The sequence below is a fragment of the Otolemur garnettii genome, unplaced genomic scaffold (genome assembly GCF_000181295.1).
Source record: "Otolemur garnettii isolate 467f Iridium unplaced genomic scaffold, OtoGar3 scaffold00055, whole genome shotgun sequence".
Lineage (NCBI taxonomy): Eukaryota > Metazoa > Chordata > Mammalia > Primates > Galagidae > Otolemur > Otolemur garnettii.
The window spans coordinates 1,731,497-1,749,094 of NW_003852450.1; the positions used below are offsets into that span (position 1 = coordinate 1,731,497).

The 17,598-nt window shown below is 40.1% G+C and overlaps 1 protein-coding gene across 1 annotated transcript in view; it reads right to left on the reverse strand.

Moving 5' to 3' along the window:
• Positions 1–15,839, reverse strand: part of CR1 (complement C3b/C4b receptor 1 (Knops blood group)) — a 103,188-nt gene extending 87,349 nt beyond the window's left edge. The window contains 12 exon segments of the mRNA XM_023514552.1: positions 5,281–5,304; positions 8,087–8,205; positions 9,204–9,596; positions 10,073–10,155; positions 10,501–10,585; positions 10,666–10,842; positions 11,564–11,971; positions 13,345–13,524; positions 14,234–14,641; positions 15,166–15,248; positions 15,496–15,595; positions 15,680–15,839. Coding sequence (XP_023370320.1) covers positions 5,281–5,304; positions 8,087–8,205; positions 9,204–9,596; positions 10,073–10,155; positions 10,501–10,585; positions 10,666–10,842; positions 11,564–11,971; positions 13,345–13,524; positions 14,234–14,641; positions 15,166–15,248; positions 15,496–15,595; positions 15,680–15,839 — 2,220 coding nt within the window.
• Positions 15,840–17,598: the final 1,759 nt, after the last annotated feature.

Below are 17,598 nucleotides of genomic sequence, written 5' to 3' on the forward strand. Positions count from 1 at the left end.
AAAGTGTGATAAAAACTACTATGTAGAACTCCTGAAATAAAATTTTACAAAATTACTGGAGAAGAAAGATGACTACTAAGGGCACTGCCAACATACCACTCACCACCATATTTGCTGTATAGGAGATAGAGCAAAGGAATATAAAAGGGTAATTTTTAGGTCCATGTGAAATTTAGGCTTTGTTAAAATATTTCAGATGGCTAGAGAAGAAAAGAATGGTCACTTTCAAATATGTAGGTGGCTCCTAAACATATTTAATTTTGTCACTAGACATTCATTTAAAAATGATTACTCATCTCCTTTTCAAAAAGTATATAAGACAGCGTAAATGTCTGTGGGATTTTTCAGAAAATAAATTGAAGAAGGTTAACAAATGGAAATCAAATGAGTGACACAGGAATTTAGTTTAATCGATACATTTGTGTCACGTTAATTGAGGCACCTAAAGATAGTATGTGATAGAATCATGTTAATAAACAATAATATTGGAACAGTATGAATTATTTGAGCTTGTAGGCATTCCCCCAATTTGCAAATTTTCCTGCACATGCAGCCCTCTGATAAAAAATTTAGTAGCATGAAGGAAACCAATAAGAGACCACACTTTCTATTTATTCAAATTTCTTTTTACTCTTGGCTAAAATTATCTTTTAACTTCCTGTGAGGAACGCTGTGCCAATGGGGTCTTTCTTTTCCCTTCCAGACATTTTCTCTCTTGGACTCCATGAAATGACTTTCTCTTTGCCTCTCACTGTTCCTTCCCTTCCTGTCTTTTAGACATTATCATTCCTATGAAGTCCCTTCTCATCTCAATTTTCACCTATTCTGTTCCTGTTGGTCTCGAGGCTTCCATTAAGATTTTAGTGTCACTCACCTGAGTCTTGGGCCTTTTGTTAAGTCCTAAATCATGCACAGAGTTGAACTCATCTTCTTTCCCCACAACCCTGCCCCTCTCCTTCCTCTTTAGTGAAGTGCTGGGTCTACCTCGTCACCTTCATATCAGTCATTCTATGCACCTCCTTCTCCCCAGACCCAAGTCATCAAGTCCTGGAAACCCTTCCCTCTTAATAGGGAAGATACCTCTCACTCTGCTCCATCCTCTTTATCCCTGCCACTGTTGATTGGGTGGCAAGCACAACCTTCTACCTTTTCTTGTGAAAATGAAAATCTGAACACCTTTCCTTGCTTGAAGATCCTGTGGGATAGCTGGGCATGGTGGCTCACGCTTATAACTCTAGCACTTTCAGGGGCTGAGGTGGGTGGATTTCTTGAGCTCAGGATTTTGAGACCAACCTAAGCAAGAGTGAGACTCTGTCTCTATTAAAAATGGAAAAACTACCCAAGTATTGTGGTGGGCTCCTATAGTTCCAGCTACTTGGGAAGCTGAGGCAAGGGGATCACTTGAGCCTAAGAGTTTGAGGTTGTTGTAAGCTATGATGCCATAGCACTCTATCCAGGACAACGAAGTGAGATTCTGTCTCAAAAAAAAAAAAAAAAAAAGATTCTATGATTCTATGATAAATTGTGGCTTCTTGTCCTGGCATTCAAGGGTTTTGATGACTTAGCTCTTAAAGATCCTTATAGATGTCCCCAGTGTCTGCTAAATGGAATATCAGCTCCATGGGTTATTAAAAGCATTATGTGGAAAAAAAAAAAAGGAGTCCAATTAAGTTTGGAAAACTCATTTTTAAAACAAAACAGTTCTCAGTGTTGCAAGATTTTAAATATTCTCATGGTCATTGTAAATCTCCACAAGGAAAAAAAAAATAATATATATATATATATATAAAATGCAGTATTTCCCAGTCTTATTTGGGCATAGAACACCATTTCTCCTGAAGTCACAAAACCAAGATTGTGTGGGACACATCCTGGTAAACACTATAGTCAAAGCACAACCCAAATGTAAAGTTTGGCCAGACTGGCCATACTCAGCCTCTCCCAGGCCTAGAATAAGCTATGTGGGTTGTTCCCAGATGCCCTAAGTATGTAGTTTCAATGCGAGTTCTTCATGTTGGATGCCGACACTAGGCTTTATGCAACTATGAACAGGGGCATCAGACAGCCCTGGTGGCACAGTAAATAATAGATCTGGCTGACTTAGCATGCTAAAGGAATTTTGCAGGAGTTTTGGGGTGACATGGTCATCCCCCACTTGAAGTTACTGAGGCCTGGTAAAATTTTGCCTGATTATTCTCCCAACACTAGCATATACAGAGACTTAAGAACCTATGCACACAAAACATTCCCAGGCTGACACATATACATTCTTTGCACAGATCAGTATTCTATAGTTTTTATGAGGTGCATGTGTCAGGATTTTTTATGCCATGCCTCCACCCGACGCTATGCCACCTCTGCTTCAATCATTGTCACACACAGTATTTCCCAGCCACATCACATTGGTTAAGTGATGGAAAGTCAAGCTTCTGGGCCTTTACTCACATCTCTCCTTCTATCTGGAATGCTTAAGAATGAATGGATATGGTCATCATCTCCTTTCATATCACTTCTATTTTTCTAATACTACTGAAAATTAAAAAAATCCATGCGTGTATGAATGCTAGACAGAACCACATATGGAAGTGCTTATAAAAAATTGCTGATATTAATCACATCTTTTATGTCACTATAACTATTTTTATAATGATCTCTTTTATACTATGTTTCTGGAAGGAAATAATGAATATTTTGAAGAAGTCAGTTCTTCCCATCTAAATATGTAGGTTTAAGGTACTTCCTTCAAAATCCTAACATTTTATTTCCTTCTAGGGGTGGGGAGTGCAGTTATGGTACAAAGAATTCTATAGTCTACCTCCAAACATGAAAAAGAAAATTTTCAAATAACTTTAAAAAGGAGAAAATAGAACTATCTCAGAAAAACTATTATAAAACTACAATTATTAATAGAATAGTGCTGGCTGATAAAGACAGGCAGATCCAGGGAACAAAATTTTCCACATTGATGTCACTTTGAGAAAAGTAGCAGTGTATAAAAAAATTGAAAAGGTACACTTTATCTGGTACATAAAATGACAAGTAAATAGTGAAGAGATGGTTTGCTCAAAATAGTCTTTGAAAAAATTGACTATATATTAAAAAAGTGCAAGTGGGGTTACTTTGACCACCATACCACAAGATAACACAAAATAAATTCCTGCTAGACTCAGGTCTCTACAAACAAACAAAAAACATCAAAAATAAATTGTGAAAGGATGTCTAGTTTCTGGATAAGAGAACAAAACATAGCAAGAACAGAAATCCAGCAGTAGATTTAAGTAATCATGAAAACAACTAAGTGAGAGAAAAGGTTGCTTGAACAAATGGACATAGCCACTAAGTTTCTGAATGAGAAAATACTAAGCAAGTGGCCAACTTCTCACAAATTAATTGATACATTTAAATGCAATCACAATATGTTGGTTTTTAGAAAATTACAAATTATTCTAAAAATCACCTATAGGAACAAACAGGAGTGAACAGAGAGAAACCCCCCCAAAACTTATAGTGGGTGTTCTGGCCCCGCCAGATAGTGTAATACTATAAAGCCATTTTAATTAAGCCCAAAGTGATTTGTAATGGAAGACTAGACAAACGAGTGAAGCAGAGAGGGAGGTTGAGGAACACAACATATCCAGGTGCATTAATTATGTGATATATTATCAAGTTAGAACAAGCTTTCTGGGAAAGTCATTTGGCCATATTTATTATGCCTATTAAATGCTCATACACTTATCCTTAGTAAGTCTAGAAATCTATCCTAAGGAATTAAGTGGGTATGGAAAAAGGTTTATTCAAACGTGTTTCTTCCATGTTTATATATTATCAAAATAAGTGTAGAAGTAACTTAAAATTGCCACACTACATAAAAACATACAGTAGAACAATATGCTGTTAATTAACTAAAAAGAAAACATGATTTAAAGACATGTAAAATATGGGGCGGCACCTGTGGCTCAAAGGAGTAGGGTGCCGGCCCCATATACTGGAGGTGGCGGGTTCAAACCCAGCCCTAACCAAAAAAAAAAAGACAGGTAAAATATGAACATTAGTCTAAATGGGGAAAAAATATAATAATGCCAAATTTCAGTTTAAAAAGAGAAAAAAGAATATAAAAAAAAGGGTCAGATAGAAATATGCCCAAATATTTGTAGTTGTTCCCACTGGGATTGTTTTTAGGGTTTTTTTTTTCCTTTCTATTCTCTAGATTTTTTACATTGTATCATCATCTAAATAAACATCACTCAATAAAATAAACTAAGTGTCGAGTATCCTTTAAGTCTTAACAGACTTCCTTTCATATAACACAAGATCCTTAATTCCAGTTGTCACACTGCGGTATTCATTTCCTATTACTTGTGCTTCTGTATTTAGTTTCAGGCAAGAGACCCAAACGTCCTGTGCATTTTGGTCAAAAGTGCATTTGAACTTACCGTTCTTTGTGTTTCAGTATCATGTATAATGTGACGCCAATCAAGAAGATAAGAAGAAATGCACCTACAGAAATACCTAGGAAAAAAATATCTAGTATCAAATGCCAGACAAATGTGACCTATTTGTTTTGAACATATTATGGGGGCCTGTTGCTAGTGGTGGGGAAGATGTTATGTGACTCTTACACTTACCCCTTCTTGGCCATAAATACTGAATTCCTGAATAACCATACTTGGACTTAAGATTTTTCTAATTCGATCCGGTTCACGTTAAATGAAAAGCACCAAGCCCATAACTAGGGGTTCCTGACATCTTTTCATTGAGTTTTTATGTTCCTTTCAGTTTTATTATCAATATTCATGTCACTGATGTGAAATTAGGAGCACAGGAGAAAAGATTCTCATAATTGTGTAGAGCAACGTTTAACTCTCAATTGTGAAATACATTTTGCCACAGCAGAGTAAGTTTCCCTATTTCAATAGTACCAAATCATGCAAAAGACCAGGAGTTGATGAAACGAAAATACTGATTAAGGAGAAGGAATAGCTGGTTATTCAAATTATTTATCGAACTCTATTTCAAGGTTACATTTTGTAATGCCACATGCCTATTAAAATATCCTACAACACACACAAAAAGATCATTTCCAATGAGTTAAAGTTAAAAAATATTAACGTAAGATACAGGGCCTCTAGTTTTATGTATTTGTATAAAACAGCATAAGAACTTTTCCTTTTTTTAATTGTTTGAGATTCATTGAGGGTATAAAAAGTTGGGTTATCCTGATTGCATTTGTCAGGTAAATTCCCTATAAGAGCTCTTCTTGAAGAATTTAAGAAAACTTACCACAAAGAAGAGGAGCAAGTGTACCTATGGAAAACACAAAATCATGAAAATTTCAGTCCAGTAGCATGATTCAATGTAAGCCTAAGTTCCATAGTAATGTCCCAGAAGTCAACACTCAGCTCCCTCCTAAGTTTATTTAAAAGATATATTGGAATCCTGAGTTGTGTCACATTTTTGTCATGTAACTCACTGGATGGACTTCCTTCCTTCCGTCTTCCCTCCTTCCCTCCCCTCCCTCTCCCCTTCTCTCCCTCTCTTCCTTCCTTTCTCCCACCCCCTTCCCTCCCTCCCTTCCTTCCTTTCTAACCTCTTTCCTTCCTCTCCCTTCCCCCTTCTCTCCTTTCCTTTCCTTCCTCCCTCCCCCTCTCTTCTTCCCTCCTTTCTTCCCTCTTTTCCTTTTCCCTTCCCTTCCCTTCCCTTCCCTTCCCTTCTTTCCATTCCTCCCCCTTCTCTCCCTCCCTCCCTTCCTTCCTTCCTTCCTTCCTCCCCCTCCCTTTCTCCCCTTCTCTCCCTTCCTTCCTTCCTTCCCTTCTTTCCTTTCTTCCTCTCCCCATCCTCCCTCCCTCCATCTTCTCTCCCTTCCATCCTTCTTTCTTTTCTTCCCCACCTCCTCTCTCCCCCTTCTCTCCCTTTCTCCCTTCTTTCCCTTCTTCCTGCCCCATCCTTCCCTCCCTCCCCCTTTTCTCCTTTCTTTCTTTCCTTCCTTCCTCTTTTCCTTTCTTCTTCCCTCCCTCTCTCCCTCCCTCCCCCTTCTTTTCCTTCCTTCCCTTTCCTTTCTTCCTCTCTCCCTCCCTCCCTTCTGTCCTTCCTTCCTTCCTTCTCTCCTTTTCGCACTTTAATCAGGTAGGTTGAGGGAGTTCATGAATGGAAGAACTCCTCAATATATTCAGCTTTATAATCAGAGCTTAGAATGCAAATATTAATAGTTATATGTGGTACAGGAAGTAGGGCAGTCTCCACAGCCAACTCCTTTCAAAATGTACGGTGGTGAGTTTTGCATTTTGGTTCCTTTTAAGTTAGTGTTCCTCTATATTTTCTTTTATTAAATATTTACTCCTTCCTCCTCAGAAAGCTTTTTTCTTTCTGAGATTAGACCACCAACTTCAAGTTCCTTTACTATTGTAGTAACGGTCTCAGACCTGTGTCAATTTAAAAGCCCAGAGTCTCCACATGGAGGGAGACCCCTCACTCTCTTGTCTCCATGGGCCCCTTACAAGCAGGAATGAAGCCTTTAGCACTTACGGGACCTGCAGACAGCCAAGGGAGGGTTCCACTGATGGTCTGCCTGACACTGGCTCTGAGGACTGCCTTCCAGCGTATACCCCTCTTCACACTCCAGGGTTATGACAGCTCCATACTGATACATTTTCCTGGGCTCCAGCCCCTTCTGGATTCCGTTCATGTTTGCTGGAGAGCTGCAGTTTACCTCTGAAATTAAAGGAATCTAACTGAGGCAGAGTCATATTTTGCTATTTTACCAAGAGAGCCGAGACTATCCTTATTACAAAGGTTTATGAAACTGACGCACTTCATTCTCAGCAAGAAAAGCTTTGTTGAAATAGCATAAGACAATATCCTAGGCATAGTCTTGAAGTGTCTGCTCTTTATCTCAGTAACTTCTAGGTAGTTTGAGCCAGATTATTTTCTTTCTTTCTGCTTCAGTTCTATGTTGTATACTTTAAGTTCTTTTTAGAGACATGCTGAGGGTTGACTGGGTCATATTCACTATTCTGAACTGCTGCTTTACCTGCTTCTATTTTTTTTTTTTTTTTTTTGAGACATAGTCTAGTCTCACTTATTGCTCTTGGTAGAGTGCTATGGTGTCACAGCTCACAGCAACCTCCAGCTCTTGGGCTTAGGCAATTCTCTTGCCTCAGCCTCCTGAGTAGCTGGGACTATAGGCGCCTGCCACAATGCCTGGCTCTTTTTTGTTGCAGTTTGGCCAGGGCTGGGTTCAAACCTGCCACCCTCAGTATATGGGACCGGCGCCCTACTTACTGAGCCACAGGTGCTGCCCCCACGTCCCATGTTACTAATTCCTCACACCTGTGGTGCTTTCTCACTCCTACTTTATGCTGTGTAGGGGTCAATAGTGCCAGATCTTGGATTTGAATCTTGACTCTAGTCTAGAACTTACTTTCAGTGTCACATTTAGTGTGACTCTCGGTGGGTTACAAATCTCTCCATGTTACTAGAACCTCATCTATAAAACAGGGGTAATAATGGCACCAAGGTGGCTCTAATGAAGACTAAATCATAAAATGCTGGGCACACAGCATCTGGCATAGAGTATAATGCGCTCAGTGAAAGATAGGAGCTTACTAGTTATATTTCACATGCATCGTTTATGATAATGAAAATGACTTTCTGAAACTTTCATTAGAGATTGACCCATCCTTCCACCATGCCTCACAGGAAATATACTCAAAAGATCATCCCTTTTTACAGGCATGTTGTCAGGTTCACATTTATCATAACTGTCCCTGCAGCGTCAATACACTCCAGGCTCTTGTTGCTTCAGTTACAAAAGCACTTAATCTTTCTCTATGGAAATGACTAGGTAGATAACAGCCTAAGCTATTTTTCTGATTTTGAGATATTTAGATTCATGAGAGCATTAATCCAATTAAATGACCCAAATAATGCATTTCTTTGATGATTTTAAGAACAAAGTACCTAACTAAATACATTCATTTGGCACAAATTTGATTTAAGAATAGATAAAAATGGATAAAGCACCTTTACAATAAGGGGCAGGTTGGCTCCAGGTTCCCTCATACGTGCAAAGAAGGAGTGCCTCTCCCACCAGCAGGTAGCCTGGATCACAGCTGTACTGGATGGACATTCCAGGGAAAAACTCAGCTGTATCGCCACCAGTATGATTCCCGTTGGGGGTCTTGGATGGAGGTTGACACCCTAAGAAAGCTTACACACCAAAAAGAAAGGGCCTTTAAGTCAGCACAGAGGAACACACAGCCACCACTGTGTGTCTGAGTGGTGGTGATACTGAAAGGCAGCAGGTCCCAAGTCAAATAGTTGGTTTCCAAAAACATTCATTCATTGCGCCCAGACCAACTTCCTGTCTATGTCATCTATGATCAGAAGAGAAGTGTCAAAAGTAAAAACAATGAAACATCAAAGGCTGCGGTTCACAATTGTCATCCATCAGCCAACAGTATTCTTTTCTTTTCCCTTTAAATAGCAGGCGGGCTGTCTCTAAGGGTTACACATTTAGATGATTACAGGAGATAGGAAGTAAAGCCGCCAGGCGTGTAAACTCAGAGAGCCCCATCCTTCTAAAAGTGGCAGCCACTGCTCAGCTGGAGTCACTGGTAAAGGGGCCCTCACGGCCTGCAGATTCACTGTCTACCTTGGCTGAAGATGGGTTTCACTTAAAATAAGAGACTACCATGCTGGCCAAAGAAAAAAGTTTGGGGTCACCAATTGTCAGCCTCTGCTGTAGTCACTGAAAAGAATGAGTATGCCAAATCATAACGAAAATCACAAGGAAGATAATTCGGTGGATTTGAAGGCCAGCTTTCTTCTCCAGAACACCCAAAGTCCTCTTTCTGGCTAGTTTTATAATATCAAATTATCAAGTAATGTTACTGCCAAATAGTTTCCCAAAAAAAAGAGCATGTGCATTTTTCTTATTCCAAATTCATAAGAACAATAAATTCGGAAGGCAATCGATCAATTTGGAAGGCAACCATCATCCTTTCCTGTGTTATTACACAACACACTAAGAAAGGAAGGAGAAAAAGAATCGGGTGAGAAGATAAGAAAAGGCAGATACCGCGAAAAACAATATAACTGCCTTAACTTTTAGATGCTTCTCTTCAGACAGAATGGCAAGTGCAGGTTCAAAACCTTTTTCTTTATTCTGTACAACAACCCACATTTTGTCCCTTAAAATGTCTTACCCTTTCTGATACATGTTGGTACACCTGGAACCCAAGTGTTATCCGTATGACACTTAATCAAGTGACTGCCGTTCATGATGAAGCCACGGTTGCAGGCGACATACACCATGTCATTGTGGGAATATGCAGACTGAGTTTCATTGAGCTTGTATCCATGTTTGATTTCTGGGTTAGGGCAATGAGTTACGGCAGGAGATTCTACGCACTGAGGGGGAGGTCCACTCCAAGATCCATGCCCTTTAGAATCATTTCTGCACTGTAAGTTTTTCTCTCCCACAAGATAGAATCCCTGGTCACATTCATAAGAGACTTCATTTCCATATAGAAAGTGTCCTGCCATCATGCCTGAGTGCCTCCCATTGTCAATCACTGGTGGAGGTTGACAGTGAATAACTGCAGGAGAGATGTAGGGAATCCACGTTAGCTAGTCCCTCAAGGCAGGTAGATGGCCTTCAGTCAGGTACAAATGACACTACTACATAGCTGCTCATATTTCACATGACTGGAAAATGATTCCAATTTTGGAATCTGAATTATGCTTTTCTAAAAGTTTACTAAATGTTATAATTACATGGGTAATGTATACTCATTTCAAAAGATTTCAGGAAATACTGTACAGTATTAAGAAAGAAAGAAATACAGTTCCCACGCCCTAGCAATATGGGTTATGTATTTCTTATTGTTCCCAAAATAGTTGCTACTTGACGATGCTGTTTCCCAGTGCCAGTGCTGACCAAGATAAGATTTTTCTTATCTTACTTCCCCTGAAGAAGAACCCAAAGGCTTCTGTAGAAGCAGTCACAGCTAGCTGGCCTATCTCACCCTCTCCCACCACTGTCAGGTTTTTTGGGGTTTTTTTTCTAACTTACCTTGACAAAGTGAATTTTTTTGGAACCAAATCCTATTCTCAGTATCTTGACACTTCTGAAGAGCATATCCAGTGAACTGGTACCTACAGAGAGACAGATGACATTTCCTTTTCCCAATATCAGATTTCTGCAACAAGCCTCTTTAAACCACAAACTCAGAGAGACTTTTAAACAAGAAATTTGGAAGGCAGGGCTTAAAACTCTCAGCCTTCCAGATAAGAAACTACTTTAGACTTTAGAGGTACTCACCGCAAAGCCCTTTCCATGTCAAGAATGGACTGACAACTCAGAGTTGCTAGTTAGGGCATTGGAACCTCACGTTCTCTGTGCATACGACAAGGAGGAGCCTCTGAAGGGAATCACCCAGGAGAGCTCAGGGTAGAGTCAGTATGCAAAACAAGACCCTTCCTCAGACTATTATCTCTTACCCATCTGGACAGGAGGTATTAACCAGTTCCACACGGGAATCAGCCGGAACTTCCCGAAAGTCCTCTCTCACAGGCTGACAGGCTTCTGGAGGAGCAAAAAATGGAATAACAGTCTTTATAGAGGCCTCATATCAAAGGCAAAGACGACTCTGGAACTGAAAGTACCTTCGCACCGTGGGGCAGAAGGACTCCAATTTCCCGAAGGCATACAGCGAATGGATTTGTTTCCCAAAAGCAAGTAGCCAGGGTCACAAGTGTAGTCTACAGTCATCCCAGAGACAAAGAGGACCGTATTTCCACCTGTGTGCTGACCGTGGTGGAGCCCAGAGGGTGGCTGGCAGCCTGAAGAGAAAACTCCCCACATAAACACCAACACAAGGATTTCAACTCAAGAACATCACATATACAACATTTCACAGCAGACAATCTGTAACTTTTTTTTTTTTTTTTTTGACACAGAGTTTTACTCCATTGCCCAGACTAAAGTGCTATGGCATGAGCCTAGCTCACAGCAACCTCAAACTCCTGTGGTCAAAGGAACCTCCTTCCTCAGCCTTTAGAGAAGCTGAGAGAGACTACAGGCACCCACCACCACAGTGCCTGGCTAATTTTTCTATTTTTAGTAGAACTGGAGTCTCACTTTTGCTCAGCCTGGTCTTGAAATCCTGAGCTCAAGGGATCCTCTTGCCTTGACCTCCCAGAGTACTAGGATTACAGGTGTGAGCCACTGCGCCTGACCAGCAATTGGTAACTTTAAAGCCGAAAATCATGAAGCTCTAATTCATGTGAATTCTAATTCAACTGAATGCTGTCTGCTCCTTTGGAGGAACTAGACCCCTTTAGGAAGGTCCTCTTGTTATCTGCCCTGAATAGATGATCCTAGCTCCAAGGGACCGTTTACACAAAGAACACACAACCCACAGAACATTCTATTACAGAATGGAAGACATGGAAAGTAATCTGTGCCCCTCGCCCTTTTCCATAATATAGCTTCAGGTGGGAGATAATACCATATATAAGAATTAAGTAAATATTTCTTTCTTTTTACTTATTGGGTTTTTACCTTTTTCACAAACTGGAATTTCAGGATCCCAGGTGTTATTGGCTTTGCACCGAATCTTACTGCTGCCCTTCAAAGTAAATCCATTATTACACTTGAATGTCACACTGTCATTATAGAAATATGGAGCCTCTTTGCCAGACATCTTGTATCCATTTTCAATGTGGACATGTGAGCATTGGACAGCAGGGATGGAAAGGATGCAGCGGGGAGCAAGGCCACTCCAGGTGCCTCTTTCCTGATCATTGCTTATACAGCGGATGGTGCTCTCTCCAACGAGGCTGAATTGCACTTCTCTCTCTGGCCCAGGATTACATGTGTAAGTGACTGTGGTTCCATATGGAACATCTTCTGAGGAGCTCCCTGTGTGCATCCCATTGTCGATGGCAGGGGGTGGTGGGCAGGTGATTTCTGGAGAGATGAAAAGGTATTATGAGATTCTATTCCAGTATCAAACACCAAAGGACAGAAATGAACCTGTTGTTTCCTGGAGAGTTTGGGTACATTTTAGATCAAAGCTCATTATCCATGTAAAATTCAATTTAGACATAGTTCACAGGAGAAAAACTCTTTACTGAAACTGTACATGCTTGATCAATATCACATTTTGAGGCAGTAAGGCCCAGTAGTAGATTGCTACTTAAAAGCACAAGCACAATGTTCTAAATAGCCAATGGGAGAATAAAAGAAACAGGAGGATAGAATTATGCTTTCTTGAGTACCATCTTTGTTCTGGGGCGATATAATAGTTCATATGGTACTAATTGAACACCTATTTTGTTACATGCACTTTCCTCATCTAGAAAGTAGGGAGAGTACCTTTTAATTCTAATAATTTTTAAGTCTTAAGTCTCACGCCAACCTTGACAGGCTAGACTTTCAGAAGCGTTATGTAAATTGCCCAAGCTTGTACACTTCTTAGCAGTAGAAAAGGAATCTGAGATCAGACCAATCCCCTGATTTCTCCATTGAACTATGGTGTACCCAAAATTAAGATGGCTCATATACTCGCTGTTCTCATGATTCTTATTATTCTAAATTACAAAAGAGAATCAGTACCTAAGTACATACCACATAACTGATTTAAGCAGGAAAAGATCACAATAGAAAGGCATGGCAAAATTGTGCAACTGTAACTGTAGGCAAACGTAATAGAACGGAATCAAATACTGCAACTTCCATAACACGCCTTAAAATAGAAATAGATCTCACAAGATTTCAGCTCCTATGTCATTTTTGCTACTCACCATCACAAAGACGATTCTCCATAAACCAAGGAATTGTGCCTTGACACTGCCAGTAAACACTTTTACCTAACCGGTACCTAAAGACAAAACATCATGTCATTTTGCCACCAGGTGACCACTAAGCTAAGCAAGAGCCGTTGGCTGTAAAGCAGACTTGCCACTTTCAGGACAAAAAGCAACAGAAACCAAACATAGCCAACATCAGCATACACTGCACAGGCACAGTTTCCGTGCATGGAAAAATAGTGTGGTTGACACTTCCAGGAACACGTGACAGGCGAGAACCTTGAGGTAAACCCTTACATAGAGCTTGCAGTGTGCACTTATAAGCCAGACCTGGTTTAGGCTGAGACACACTTCACTCACCCTTCTTTGCAAAAAGGGTTAACATGTGGTCTAATAAATTGATCCTCGGGTTTTGTAAAGAGCTCCTTTCCTACTCGTTTACACTCTGCCACTAAGAAAAAAGACTAGGATTAGAAATCAACTCAAGGCAATGTTAATACTGGCAAAACATCTACATTTGAGACCTGGCACCTTTGCACTGGGGGGCACTGGGTGTCCACTCTCCATCAGGGCTACAATGTATGGATTCTTTTCCCACTAGCACATAGCCAAGGTCACAACTATATTTTATCGATGTTCCAGGATCAAAGCGGAACACCCCGTGTTTATCTTCCTTTTGCCCATTGAGGATTTCAGGAGGAGCCTGGCATTCTAAAGAAAAAGAAACAAGAACAAAAACTCCTTAAGTAAACAAGAAGAGAAGGAAACAAGGCCAAAGGAATTACCATTATTATGACAATTCCACTCTGGTGGCAGTTGAATGATACAGAAGATACCTTGTAGCTCAGGTTTGGGTCATTTTAGAACGGTATTTCTCAATCTCTTTTTCTTTTCTGCACTTAGACTGCTGCAAGATTTTGTTCAATTCCCACTCGGTGCTATAACTCCTCATTTGTGTCTTCCCTTTTTTTTTTTTTTTTTTGCAGTTTTTGGCCGGGGGAGGGTTTGAACCCGCCACCTCTGGGATATGGGGCCAGCACCCTACTCCTTTGAGCCACTGGCACTGCCCTCTTTTTAAGGAATCATCTTGTATGCTTTTATGGAAGATTCTGATATACCCCTGGGATAGAGACTTCTCTTTTAAGGAATCCCTAAGACAAATAAGAACTGTTCTGCCAGTTATTTTTACCCCTAAAGAAATGGGCAACTTCATGATTCCTTATGTTTTTCCCAAGCATATTCTCACAAAATGCAACAATGGTAAGGGGAGGGTGTTAAGAAAGCCCTTTATAAAATCCATATTCACTATATTTAGTAGAGTTGAGGGGATTAGACACTGGAAAATGCTCTGCTTAAAACCCAAAATCCCTTCTAATTTTTTAAAAGATGCATCAACAGCACTTTCTCTGAGTACACTCACCCTTTTCGCAGACTGGGGCTGGTGGCTCCCATGTGCCTTGGACATTACATCGGATTTGTTTGCTACCCTTCAAGGTGAAGCCAGACATGCAAGCAAATACCACAGTGTCATTATATGTGTATTGATCTTTCCATGCAGTTAATATTTCGCCTCTTAGGATCTGGGGATATGGACAATTGACCGCTGGTGTAGAAAGTTCACAGCGTGGGGCAGGGCCACTCCAGGTCCCGATCTTCTGACTATCACTTGTACAACGAATAATGCTCTGCCCAATAAGGATGAACTTCACTCCTTCCTCTGGGTCTGGGTCACAGGTATAAGTGACTGTTCTTCCATATGGAACATTCCCGGAAGAGTGGCCTGTATGTCTTCCATTGACAATAGAGGGAGGTGATGGGCAAAGAATTTCTAAGAAAATTACAGAAAGAAATGACAAGATCACAATATACTATAAACAAAGAATGCCTCGGATGCTCCTTGCTACCACTCCCACATCTTAGAACGGTGTAATATGAATCTGTAACGAATCAATCAAGGCAGCTCAGGCAATATAATTTAAAAGCATGATTTTAAAGCTTCATTCTTAAGTACATCTACTCTGTTGATCTTTTGATTTTTTTAAATCAAATATGCAATTTCCCTTTATGTACAGCATCTGGTTGCCTACTTAGCAATTCTACATAACTGTCAGAGAAGCAAAATCCCAGGAACTCTGTATTACTTAAGGAAGCAGAGAATAAGGGGGGTAATTGAAGGATGCTTCAGTGAAGATGATACCTGAAAGTGTCCTAGTTCTTTGGTCAATAAGAGTCTTCATGATAACAATTAAACCAAAAGCTTTTAGTTAAGCTGAAACTGCAGTGTCCTATGGGACCTCCAACCAAGGGACAAACCACAATTTGTTCCTTGCAAACCACAGTTGCCTTACGTACCTTTACATTCTGGCATTTTGGTCCAAACAGCTTGCTGTCCAGCAATTACACACTGACTGGAAGATTGGCCTTGTAATCGATACCTGGAGACAGAGGGTTGTCATTCAGAACTATGGGGCAGATGGTGCTGAAGAACAGCAGCCTCTACCTAAAATCCAAGACGAGCTCACTTAACTGATGTGCATCCTTCCAGCAGCATCACCTCTCACGCTCTCACCCCAGGCTGTCCACAGACCCTCACAGAGGAGGCTTCTGCAAGTTCCTCGGTTCACATCATGCACATATAACTCAAATATATAAATGTGTCTTACAGACCCACTGGAAACTCACCCTTCATTACAGGAAAAGTTCACAGTTACGCCAGCCCGAAGACTTGGTGGCATCTTTACCTGCCCATTGAGAAATTGTCCTGGAGGTTCACACTCTGCCTCTAAAAATGCAAGCCAAAGATGAGAAAAGCATGCAAATCACAGCACAGCTCAAATTCTTAAAATAATGTGTAAATGTTGGATACCTTTACATGTGGGAGCAACAGCACTCCAGTCCCCCGTAGAAGAACAGTGAATGACCTTTTCTCCAACAAGCAAATAACCAGGTTCACAGCTGTATGTCACAGACAATCCTGGGGCAATGGAGCCCACATTCTCCCCCGTGTGATATCCATTGGGGATCATGGGAAGTGGCTGACACTCCAGAGGAAAATCTTAACACACACACACAACATACACATCAGGAAAAAAGCCATCAGATGATGCATCTCTCACAACCTAGATGTTGACTTAAGACATAGATCCAAGTGAATGACACGTGTGTGATGTATGGTAACTGCTTGTGCTTACCTTTCAACCCAGACTCCTAAAGATCAAACAGATGTGGCTTCATTGTATCCATATTATGCCACAAATAGTACAGTATTTTACATTTTTAGTTACACTATATGAATTATATTTGCCTTGTGAAAATTTCAATACTCAAAAAAGTCAATTTTCACCCATATTCTCACCCTATCCTCAAGCCTATTCTCTGTACCAAAAATAGTAAGCTATCATTTAGAGCAACGATATTCAACTGGTGTGCAGGGAAAATTTTTAAAGATCACTCATTAAATTATTTTTGAAAGATGTTCAAAGTACAGTTAAGTGTATTCTTTTTTTTTGATCTACATAATTTAAGTGTGCCGTGGAAGTTTAACTATAGGTTCAAGTGTACTGTGAGATAAAAAAGGTTGAAAAACACTGATTTAGAGAGTTGTCCTGGCAGACTTTGGTAAAATATTAATAGTTTATTGGGATCCTATATGTAACATGTATATACACATATATTGTCTGTGTACCTACATATTATTTTATCCCTTGTTCCTCTTACTTAGTAATATGCCCATGATGATATCTTTTCCTGTCAATACGTATACATCTACCTAAATCTTTATAAAGGCTTGTTTTCTGTAGCCACTCCATTTTGTGAGTATCCTAAGATCTACCTCTAAGACTGTTTATCAATAGATTGATCAACAGAATCCTATTTTTAATCATTTTGGAGTTTTTCAGTTCTTATACTCCACTTAGAATTTCTCAATATTGTTCTCTATTAAGAAAATAAATATCTATTCTGATGGTATAAACTTTTTTCCAAATACTGCCAGTTCTTGTAATTGTAGAATTGAAATTCGTATTTAGATTTCTGCAGCAACATAGACAAAACCAAATAAAAAGGAATGAAGGATTTATACTCATCCCTGCTTTCAAAAGCATTTGATTGGAAATGTGATGGCTTAGGAGATGAGCTGGAGAAAAACTGAATCACTTCTGAGCATGTTTAGAAGACCACAGGACAGAGCATCACCTCTGCCAGACCTTATGAACAGCTATTTATAGATGAGTTTTAAATCCACTGGGTGTATTTTTACTAGTGGAGCCCACTTTTCTCACATTTCTTCTCCCTTTCACAGAAACCTGGATAGACAGGTTAAAACCCCCCCATTCCCATTGCCCCAACAAACTCTCACCTCATTCTGTGAGACTTAATCTACTTGGTTATTAGGTATGTTCAGTTACATTTTCCATTATACTTCAAATTACCTTGCTCAAAAAATTAATGCTTTTTTCAATGATGAGTTATATTCTGCCACAACTAAGAAAAAAAAATATCCAGGACACCGTAATTTTCCCCTTTTCTCTTGCTTCCCCCTCCCACCCTGTCAGCACACATTCATGCTGTTCTTCCTCCAGGAGGGTTCAAAATGTGTGTGCAAGACCCCAGCCTTTCCACTCAGTTTGATTTTTATACTCACCACTCTCACAGGTTGGTAGTTGTGTCGGCCCCCATTTTTTATTCGCTTGGCACCAAACGGTTTTGTTTCCTTTCATGGTAAAGTTGGCTGCACAGGCAAATGTTACAGAATCACCGTGTCTGTATGGTGGTCTGAAGCTTTTA